General features: G+C 34.9%; 1 protein-coding gene across 1 annotated transcript in view; it reads right to left on the bottom strand.

Annotated features, from left to right (window-relative positions):
* Positions 1-4,209: 4,209 nt before the first annotated feature.
* The window catches only part of LOC113240441, a 71,347-nt gene continuing 63,096 nt past the window's right edge, over positions 4,210-12,460 (bottom strand). The window contains exon 5 of the mRNA XM_026477753.1: positions 4,210-4,922. Coding sequence (XP_026333538.1) covers positions 4,878-4,922 — 45 coding nt within the window. The 3' untranslated portion in view covers positions 4,210-4,877. The remainder of the gene's footprint in view (positions 4,923-12,460) is intronic.

A 12,460-nucleotide genomic window follows, 5' to 3' on the forward strand; every position in this document is an offset into this window, starting at 1 on the left:
TGTCTATTATTTGATTTAAATTTAGATTAATATTGTTACTATTTTTTGTATATATTTATTTGTAATAGCCGAATAAATGTTTATTTCTTTCTTTCAGTATTCTCGTGTTATATTTGAAATAACTAAATAATTATGGGAATGGAAATTAATTGCCGAACAATTCTGAATTTTTAAGCTCGATAATAAACATGTCTGCTATTTGATGTCATTTTTAAATATCGCAGCTCTGGTAACGCGAGTGCACTGCGACCACAGAACAATAAATACAGTAGAAGTGGTTCGTTAGCGTCTGACGCGTGCCAACCATAGGTCTCAAAGACCTATGTGAGCTCAGTCCGCCATTTCCGCTTTGTATTTTATAGTTGTGTCATTCTTTCGTGCAAATTCTCTAAAATTCCAAAAAAATGCCTTATTGAGTTGTTTTTGGACTGCAAAAATAATAGCCGCACCAAAGATATTACCCGTGGTGGTATTTCATATCATCGGAAAGCCTTATATTTAAAAAATTTTCAATTTTCTATTTATCGAAATAATTAGATTTTTATGTTACAAAAAACGAAAGTAAAGCTTATACCCCTGCAGTATGGTCGCTTCTTTTTTAGAGAACTAAGTAAATAACTCCAATTCGTCGTCGTTCAGCAAAAAAAATTTTTTTTATATTATAAACAAATATATTAACAATACAGAATTTGTTATTTCTTTTAAATTTGAAACTACGACCAATCAATATCAAGATTTTGTAGTGTTTCAAATAAGGAATGTATAAGTTTTGGCGACATCGGTTCTGATAGTAATCGAGGTCTAAGGCACTTCCATTGTTTTTTACTTCCGTAATTGCGACATTACACGAATATGTACGTCACATATACAAGCCGCACTGCTACCTTTTTGTATAGAGTTAGCATGCTTGATTTATTGTAAATATGCCGTAAATCATTTATTCAAGCATCCGTAATTTATTTAGGTAAAATATCTAAATTATCATTTGAACAGCGTACAACAGTCGCTTCATTTATAGGTACTTACAAAGAACCCTTTAAGTTTATTTTAAAGAATTTTTGCCTTTGTAAGCATCGAAATTACATAGACGATTATATGGTTAGTCAACTGGAAAAATCCTATCAAGCTCTTTGATTGATTTAAGGCCTCTCTTCTTTTGTGTTTGGGTAGGTAAAGTTGGAATTTTATTTTTTGTGAGCTCTAAAAATATCCAAAGGTACGTTTAGCGAATCTTTAAAATACGGTCCAAACAGTATTTACAAATTATGGTTCGCGTATTATTTTACCGTCTTACCAATTATAATTGATTTCGTAAAATCGTAAATGACATATTATTTACGCGTCTACATCTTAAGTACAGTCGTCACAATCGATTTCTCGACAGAATCAAGTTATCTATTCAACGATTGCTATACATCCATAGTTACGTTTCAATTGCACATTGTAGGGTTACGATAGGGCGCGACATGCGCGAGAGCGACATGAAACGCAAGATCTCTATACGAGAATAGCGCGCTTTCTTTTCTTTCTCGCGCAAGTTGCGCCCTTTCTTGCTATCCCTACTGATGTCAACACATTTCGTAATATGACGAGAATGGTAACTCCATACAAAAGTAGCTGTGCGACTTATACGTGTGCACGCTCGCCGCGCGCAATGTATGGATTCAAACATTCATATGCAGCGCGAATGCATCGCAAGATTATGTAGATAATTATGAAACTCTTCCGTGGCCGAACGGTTACCATGCCAGACTGCCACGCCGAGGTCCCAGGTTCGATTCCCGGGCCGATAGAAATATTTGTATGGCCTACATTTATTTCGCTCGGGAGTTTCGGTGTAATTTGTGGTTGTCTATGTGTGCGTCTATGGCACCCGCGACACAGGGTTTCCCTAGTGCGGGACTATGTTGAGTGTGTGCGTTTTTATTATTATTATTAATTATCAATACGTATTGATTTGTATGTAGTATGTTTGAGTGTTGCTATGTTCCTATGCCGGTGGCGTATTCTATTAATAATAAACCCTTCAATAAATAAAGAGAAAAAAATTATGCAAATGTGTGCGTCGCATCACGTACACATACAAATTACGCTGCAACGTTTGTATGCAGTTACTATACTTATCTCGTATGTCGGAACAGGCTTATTTATATTTGACGTTTGCAGGTAAAAAACTAACAAGCTGTTAACGATCGACAGAAACACACACACACGCACACACACACACACACACACACACACACACACACACACACACACACACACACACACACACACACACACACACACAGTGGGGGGTCGGGATACTGTAACACAGGGTACAATGGCATGTTAATCTTTGTAAATTGCTTAGTAAATCGTATAAAAGAATAACATGAAATAAATTTTTATTCCAGAGACCCGAAAACAGCTCCAAATTCTTTACGTAATTCGCACTCTCTTGTAATAAGTTCACATGTGCAAAATGACAACTGTTAGGAGAGAGGTTTAAAGATTCTACGAACGAAATAAGTGGATTATTGTTTGTGCTTCTGTCTGCCTGTTTCATGTCTTAATTCGTACTATTTTATCACTTTCACGTGACAAAAGCACTTTTGACATATTGTCACATGTCACTTTATTATACCAAGTGTACAAATTCATGCTGTTGGTGCGTCGTATTGTGTTTTCTAAACGTTGGCTGACACACTGGTTTACCATACAAATTTTTCTTTACTAATTTATACAAGACATAATATGATGAACGTGTAAAGTGTTTGGTGCAATTATCTAGTGGTGCTATTACTAAACTGTAATAATCGTACCACTTCACAGTTGATGATTATGTGACGTTCTTTCATTAAGTCACTTTCATGCGAAATACATTTGAATTCTATATTTAGTACTGTTTCTAATCTGTGGGAATATTTGGCGAGTTTTTGACGTGTTTTTGAAAGTCGAAAAATTATACTAATCAATACGCCATGACTATGGGATCTAAATAAAACCCGGAATTATGGTTAAGTTTTTGTTTCATTTCCAATGACTGCACAAATCTATATTATATTTTTTTTAAATATTCAAGTCATTTTCAATATCATATATCTATAATATGTAGGTATATAAATATTTGTAGAATTAAACCCCACCTTACCACATCAAACTTTCGTCACCCGATGGGCGGTTACACACGGAGACTTTTTGCAGCGATCGCATTAACAGAAAGGGTTAATAATTGAAACAAAAATTTAAATATTACGTTTTTTCAAATGCTTGTATTCATTCATAACATTAGGTACATTGATATTTTACTAATTAAATTACAAATTATTATTTGAATTTAACTTTAAACTTAGGTACACATGAGTCCGAACAATTTAAAGTACAATTTAGAATTTAGAAGACTGAGTTATATATGTAGGTACACAGTATAAGAAAAAAGATATTGAGGTATACGTACGAATACATAGGCAAACATTCTTAAAATATTATGTCTAAATATATATGGAAAGACGTGAACTCTAATTAAAAGTATAATAAGCTACTAAATAAATAAATGGATGTGTCGGAAAGAAGGTTGACGATGACCCAATAAAAAAAACTGAATTTTATTTTTCCGGTTATTAATAATTAAGTAGGTATTAGTCCAAGAGGTCTTTTATATATTTCTGTCTTTAAAGTTGTCGACTGCCACTTGCGTGTCAGCATTTGACCATGAAGCAAGAAACCGCTCGGAAATATGAGGAGTTATTCCCATCTGGACCCTGATTCAGAACTCTTCGACATTTTACCGAATCGTTCGAATGGATATAGTTTTCGAATCGAAGGGCGCTTTCCGAGGTATTAACATTATTTTATTATAATAACATTCGAATTAAACGTTCGATTCGGATTGGGATACGATAATTATAATAATTATTATAATTATCGTTACCCAAGAGCGTTTACGGAGTTAGTCGGTAAAATGGATTATAAGAAAAATGAAAATTCTTTTAAATACATTTTTAAGACTTTAAAGGCCTAAAATATAGGAGTGCATTAGTCTTGCATTAAAATAAATTGCTAAAATTGAAGAAAATCCTGATTTATTTACAATAATAAGAGATTTCCATTTTACATTCTTGTTTTGTAAACAATAGGACGTTCGATAGCTTTCGTTCGATGACTGTGTTCTGAATAACGATTACTCGGGCTTCTCGACCGGCAAAGGCTACTTTGTCGATCGAGAAGTTCGAGTAATCGTACGGGTGTGACGTCATTTCGGTTCGATTTCGAATACGACAGTTTCGACGTTCGATTCGGGTGTTGTAAATAAAAATAAAAAGAAATCGGTCGACAACTGAGTTATTGGAAGATTCAGAATCGACCCCCTGATCCCGTAAAGCCGATCATACATTTTATTTTATATTATTTTCTATGCCGATCGGATCCCCAATGCAGGGGTGAAGAATAAATATTAATATTCTATTCACACGCTGGTACTTACGAGTTTATTTTTGGTAGGTTCTGTGGTACCATCAACAGGAAAATGTATCCGAAAGTTGAGCTGTATTTTATTTAGTTTATCAGAAATGAACCCATGAATGAATGCCCTATAACTAGTGATAATCCTCAAGTCTACGTCTTTAAAACTGAGTTCACACCTATAAACAAATAGTAAGTACTCTACACATATAGAATATAATAACTATGGTAAATATGTAGATACACTATAGCTTTAGACGCAGTAGAAGTAGGTACATGAAATGGTGACCATATCCTACAACATTCAGTCTAATTATGGTGAAATACCAAAGATCTTATTCTATGACGTGTTATACATGAGTCCGGTATGGTAAATGTGATGTAAGCGGTAATCACGAACTTTATGACTGGAAAGGGTAACGCTGTTGCACCCCTCATCTCCTTCTGGCGTAGGAAAGCCAAGCTGGTAAATCCGGCTTCTGAAAACAAGAATAAACGAAATATAAATAAATATTAGACGACATCGCATACGTTGGTCTAATCCCAAAGTAATTAAAGCACAAAACACTAACGACCGTACTACAAATAATAGTAGCAATAGAGCTCCCAGTGAAAGAGGTCGTCCAGGGAAGTACCTTAGTTATTTCTGCCGCCAAGCAGTAATATGAGCATTACTGCGTTGCAGTTTTGAAGGGTAATGGTGCTGGTGAAATTACAGGCACATGGGACTTGTCAACTTTTGTCCCAGAGTGACGAGCGCAGTGGCAGTGCCCCTCAGATATTTGCGATTTAAACTCTGAGTGGCAGTGCTAGTGTTATGGACACGCGTGTCGCTTTACACCATATATATGTTTAACATATAAACTTGCGTAAATTTTTAATTGGCAACTTAGCTTTGCAAGGTATATGATAAACATAAATACAGCCATTGTGCAGTTGAAGACAACAAGTCATCACTGAAAGATTCAGCAAACAAAGTCATTTAAAATGACAAAACTTATTATAAATTTTCATAATTGGTCTGGAAATTATATCCAAAGTATTATGATACCCAATTAAAAATATTTGCTTATAAAGAACATGCCGTGGCATGTCGAAACGACTGTTTAACTTTAACGCGTTTTGAATTTAAGTACACGTAGCGGGATTAATTACAGATTTTAACAAGTATTCATTAAGATTATTAATGCGTCACACGTCCTAAAGACACAAAGTGTCCCTAAAGATTTATATTTAGCGTCCTAGAATTATAAGATACCTCTAACGCTTCAGCTACCATTTAAAAAAATGTAAAAGAAAATGGAAAAATTTAAAAAAAATACAAAAATCTTATCTACTACGAGAGACAAGTAAACCCTTTTTAATTAATTTTACTTTTTGCTACAATTAATTTTACACGCCTAAGCATCAACATCTGCCCCGTAGCATGGCTACGCATGATAGTCGCGACGCGAGCGATAAATTGAAATATAAGCACGCTATTGGCTGTCTCAATCAGATCTAATTTAGATAGCCAATAAGGCGTAATGGATTTTTTTTATTATTTATTATCCATTACTGTCCTCTTTTCCAAAATTTTTAAATCTGCCTACCAATAATAGCCTATGTAAACAGGTAAAAGAAAAACTTATACAGTCAACTGCCCAGTGTTCCTAGTTACGAGAAATAAAAATACCTACATGTACTGCTTAATTTAAAAAAAAAGAAAATGGCCGTAACCTTTTTTTTAACGCACACACTAAACATAGCCCGCACTAGGGAAACCCTGTGTCGCGGGTGCCATGGACACACACATAGACAACCACAAATTACACCCTCACGAGAGAAATAAATGCGGGCCATACACATATTTCTCCCGGCTTCGGAATCGAACTCAGGACCTCTACATGGCAGTCCGGCGTGGTAACCGTTAGGCCACGGATTAATTAAACGGTTAAATTAAAGTGTTAATTTGAACTAAAGTGTTTTGTTTTGTCATCTTTTTTGTATTTTGGTCGCGAAAATGTGTGCTAGTGAAAAAAGTTATAACAAAAATACAGTAATAATAGATATACACATTCAAGCACATCATCAGAGGCAAAGTATTATTAATGGGCCTGGAAAAACAATAATTTTCTTTTAGCAATTGTTCTAACACGTCAAATATTACTTTTAATATGAACTAATATTTCTGTACTCTTTTTATTATACATCTTCCTCTCTTTAATCTTTCCTCGCATTGTTTGAGAAAAATACCATACATGCCTCGGCGGGAAAGGGGATTGCTTGACTCGTATGACTCTCGTCCTTGTAACTCATACTCGTCCAGCAAACCCTCTGCAATAGTGTTCTTTCTTTGCTTCTTTCCGCGTTTAATAAAATCTTTGCAAGCATGTACTTAGAACTTCCATTGAGATTTGAATAAAGCCCATACTTATACGATAAACTAATAAAATGACACGGGTAAATCCCTATCGCTTCGCGGCGCAATATTGGCGCAATATTTATAGTTTATATATTATAAATAACGCAATTCTATAATGCCAATCCTTTCTTGAGAATCGTTTTAAATAGGGTTGTACTCCATTTAACGTTTTGACATCTTTCATTTTATCGTAACTACTACTTGTACAGTCTTGAAACTCGATTAATGTATAGTATTTACAAAATATAGAAACAATAATTCCGTTTAAATTGTAAAGTGAAAGTTTTTTATTTATTTTATTTTATTAATATTAGTTTGCAACATATTTATATGTATTTATAATTAAGAAAAAGTTTATTTACGTATTTTATATATACATACATATATGTAGATACTATTTAAATGGTTATTTATTATTTGATATTAACAATTATAATATAAGTTTATAATGTATTTTGACGACCTCGACATTGTGGGCACCTATACGACCAATTTGGGAAATAAACTTTTTTAAACTGGTTCTGGTTTGGATGTTCTGGGAAGTGCCCCAGAGTGAATTCCGTTAATCTGGTACTCATGGCACAGGGAATTCCCTAATTCGAGATCAAGCAGTTGGTGCTTTTTTGTTGTTGTTGTTGTTTAGTTGGTTGATTGTCTGGCACATATTATTTATACATTTCAAATTTTACCGTTGACACACTACGTCTCCCGCTCTATTTAGCTTTCCTCTAACTCAAAGGTAGTCTAAAAGAGATCGCTCTTAGCCATCCTTAATCGCATTAGATCTATGTACTGTTTTTGTTCGTGTGTTGAGCAATAAAGTATATATCTATCTATCATCGTGTCATGTACTTTTGTTTTGGTTCGTCTATCTGATATTATAATATAATAATATTGTTTCCATGTTACCGGGATTTATATATTAACATAGATATTGTATATTTTCATTACCGTGAAATATAAGCTGAACTAGCGTTATAAGGTGGGCACGTAGTAACAATTTGCGTTCTAAGGTAGCTCTCGAGGCTGAGGCACGAGGAAGAGGAGGTCCCGCGTTCGTTTCACGGTTCCTCCTGGGTTCTCGAAATTGAAAAATTAACTTTTCTAGATTGATTCTGATCTGGGTGTTCTGGGTGAATTTCGCTGGAATTCCCTAGTTTGGGACTATGGGTGATTGGTGTAGTTGCCTGGTATACACATTATTATTACTACTACATTTAAATTAAATAATAATTTAAATAATGTTACCGCGTAACATACGTACAAAAAAACATACAGTCGAATTGAGAACCTCCTCCTTCTTTTAAGTCGGTTAAAAAATAAAGTTTTAAGTTTTCGCGATTGTTACACATAAGGAAATGAATGTATTTTTTCGGATCTGAATCGCGTACATTTGTTTGTGCAAACAAACCAACGTTTCGGGCAATCGGGCACTTAAGACTCGATACTATCTTAGTCTCAGATTTCCAATTAAATTTTTTCCCGTACTAATACGGTTCATTTTGCGTCAGAGTTTATTTCAGAATTTACTTTTTTAATAACGCCATTTGCCATTAGAAATAAAAGCCATTTGAAAATTGCATATCGTATACTGTACGTGTTCTATTTTGTTCAGCTGATGTAAATAAAATCATTGGTATATATATGTAAAAGAACTATTGAATACAGCGGTTTTATCAAAATTTTTTTGGCGCCTTGTTTTCACATCGTATAGTGATCAGTGTAGGTATATCCTAAATTTTACTATATATTTTGTCCAAAGCAGTTGATTCAACACTGCCACTGTTATGCGGGATCAACCAAAGCCATTTGAGGTTGTATAGAATCTTAACAGATCCCATGGTCACGGCTGACATGCCAGATCCGAAAAAATAGTTTCATTTCCTAAATAAAATAAGGTTATTTTTTCGTACACTACTTTCGCCATTGCCGTTGCATCGGCAAAGTTATGCAGGGAAAAATTCAACTCTTTTTTTTAAATTTTATTATTAATCAATTGTCATAGCAATGCTTTACTTTCAAAATAATTCAAATCTAATTTTGTTTCACATTCGAGCATGTTAAAAAGCTGAATGTTTTCAGGTATTTTTTAGCTTCAATTTAAGTTTGGCAGCCCTATTCTTTACTTGCACAATGCAAAGAAAAGCTATTGGATTTTCAAAAAGGATTTCAATGAACGGTATTGAATCTTGAATGATAAAATATTCATTTTCAACTGTCTATTCGTATGTTCATTGTCAGGTGGTCATTTCGGCAATCTTTGGATAGAAGAAGTGACAATCATTTCAGAAAGTACTTAATAAAGTCCCTCATATAGATATAATACCATCCAACACTAATTAATATAAGTCAATTTGGACGTAAAACAAATTATTTACATTACAATATAGAACATGAAATTTTGAATCTAACTACGCTCACATAGCATAATAAAACAAGTGTGGTAACTCCATACAAACGTATCAGAGCAGCTTGTATGTGTGCGCGCCCGCCGCGCGCCATGTACTGACGCACACATTCGCATAACCTCGCGATGCACTTGCGTTGCAATAAGTGCGCGTTCTTATTACGTCGTAACGTTTTATTTAGCGTTAGACGACTGTCGTGTTTAGCTTGTTCCCATATCACGACTATATGTCGTGACAGTGTCATGAATATGTATTTTTATCGTTGAACGACTGTCGTGTCTAGCTGTTCCCATTAGATCGTGACGACAATAATTTATCGGTTCACGGCAGCTGTCTTGTCGTTTGCACAACTGAATCGTTTGATGCGATTATCTGTCATCACATTTTTATCGTAACGTTTTATTTACTGTCGTTCTAGCGCTTCCCATTGTCACGACAGTCTGTCGTCATAACGTCAAAAAAGTTGTGAACGACATTTATCGTAGTGTTCCATGTGTGAAGCCACGACACTTTAAACTGCACAATAATCTGTCGTCACGGCATAATGGTAACGCGCCCTGACACTAGTCGTCCCAACTCGCCTTTCAATATTATGCGAATGTTTGCAACTTGTACAGGTAATTAAAATCAAAAGACGACTGGAGTCATTCTTTATTCAAATGAACGTGAATGTGGCCAGTGGTTCAAATGAAAGTTGTTATCATAATTCAACCTTTTCAAGCTTTGCTCTAAATGTCCGTGAGTCCGTGTCATCCATTTATGTTAAAGTCAAATAACATATTTGACTTTTGTGAAACTTAGGCTCAATTTATATTGCAGTAGAACGGGATGGAAGAAACAGAAACAGAAGTTTATTATGCAATGTACAATATCGTTACAAAAATATCGTAACAACATAAATTGAGCGTAAGTATTTATTTTTAATATAATGATAACTTAGTGTAACCTTCAAGTGTCATTAATTTTATTTTTATTGTCCCAAATGATGGGACGAACAAGTTGTGCGCCTGGTGGTGTGCGTCACGTTTGTTACTCGTCTATTTAAATAAAAGCAGTTGTGTCATTATCTGCGTGCGGTTAATAATCAATTTCTTTTTGCATCTCAGTGGCAAAGCATGATAACCAGTCTGAATAACTAACTATGAGGCCTCCTTTGGTAAACCCGCATTTGGGTAAGTAAAGAATAGGCCGTTTTATCGGCCAAACAGTATAATTACAATAAAACCAAAAAATACATTGTCAATTTATAGTAATTGCTCCTTGTGAAAGAGTTCGACAATGTAAGTACTGCCACTTTACCCATTTGTGCCGCCAAGCAGTAATATACGCATTACTGTGCTCCAGTTTTGGAGGTTGGGCGCTGGTGAAATTACCTATTGCCTATATGCCTATATGGGAATTGTCAACTTATGTCTTAAGATGACGGGCGCAGTTGCAGTACCCATCAGATCTGAGCTCTGTGTGGCACTGTAACTGATATGAACAGGCATTGACCACCAGTCGCGCGATTTGTTTATTCCTTAACTTGGTATCATAAAAATAAGACAGTTTTAGTTATAGACAACTTCGCTAACCCAACAACACTAAGAGTGCTGGATGACGTGGATTTCGATTAGATTCCGGTAGGAACGATTTGGGAAACGAATTTGTCTAAATTGGTTCTAGTGTTGTTGTGTGGTGTAGTACGTAATCAGGTTATTGGTGTGTTTGTCAGGTACATTGTTATTGCGTTTTTTTGTCCGTGTAGTCAGCGAACACCAAGTGTTAATAGAACGTCAGTAAATTCAATAGCCCACTTCAGATAGGAAGGACATGGCCCACGCGAAATTATACTCCATTTCAAATTGAATTAAGGATCCTTTCTAATGCCGTAATTTGTTGTAGGTTTTGAAGTTTAAGAGAGTTCGGGTCAGTGATAATTTTTACCTTCGGACCAGCTTACACTACTCATGTCTTGCATTATTAATGGTTCTTCTTTTTTTTATTTAAACTTTATTGCATGTAAAATAGTACAAATGGCAGACTTAATGCCATTAGACATTCTCTACCAGTCAACCGGAGAGCTGGGTACAGAACAATTACCAAGAGTATACAGTAAAAACAGAGTAACCCTGCTAACAGAATTACTGCATGTTTGCAGTTAATGCGTGTAGTCGTAACGATTTCACGCATTAATTGCATGAAGTCGAATGCATGAGTTTATAACGACTTCGCGCATTAACTGCTTGAAGTCAAAACCGACTTCATCACTAGTTGAGGTCTCGGATGCATGAAGTTGATTACGACTTCACGCATTAAATGCAAACATGCCGTCAATCTGTTAGCAGCCTAAATCGAAGACCGCGGTCTCTAGTCTACAATAATCGCTACAATGTTTTGTTAAGTAAGTGACAAATAAAAGCTTTTCTATGTCGACGCAAAATTTCCAACACAGTTTACAAAACAGTTTACAGTTTAGCAAAGTTTACAATACAGTTATTATAGAATAACACACCCAAGATGATTTTTAACCACATCGGCTTAATAATAAAACACTAAAAGAATATACTTTTTAAAAAACATTGCCTCTCTTATAAAACCAGCCCTTATCTATGTATATCAATACGTTTTATCGGAAGTTAAAAAGGTGAAAAATGGAGACCCTTGCACAACAAAAGAATGTTTATGTCTCGTAAGATTCGTGACCACTACCGTATACGCTCTATCATACCTTTACGCGTTTTTGAAAAATGCGCCGAAAATGAAGTTGGGAAATCTTTTTTTCGTGAAAATAGATTTTACGCTATCTTTCGACGAAACTTAAACGTCCTACTGGAGAGCGCGGGTCACTTGTAAGAGGAGATGTACAATACGATTTTTAACAGGAACTTCCAGGGAAACTGCCTTAGGGCTTTAGTCATTAGATCTTCTTTTGTGAAAATAAACATGTTATGTTATACTGGCTATATCAAGTCAATTCTTTGGTTAAAAAAAATATGTTTAGTGAAATGAAATTTGATCACCTTTTGCTGTTCCCATGTTTTCTTTCTATTGATCAGCATTAAAAATTTTAATATTATTCCCTATAACTCACGCCTGACTAAAAATTTACTATTTCAAATTTATTTCAACAAAGAAACCTCATGGTCTGTAACACAGTTTCCCTGTAATTTGTGTGTTTCGGAACATAATTATACATGAAGGTTTAGAATTCATTATTAAAAAT

Source organism: Hyposmocoma kahamanoa, unplaced genomic scaffold (genome assembly GCF_003589595.1).
Source record: "Hyposmocoma kahamanoa isolate Upper Pololo Valley unplaced genomic scaffold, ASM358959v1 138, whole genome shotgun sequence".
Lineage (NCBI taxonomy): Eukaryota > Metazoa > Arthropoda > Insecta > Lepidoptera > Cosmopterigidae > Hyposmocoma > Hyposmocoma kahamanoa.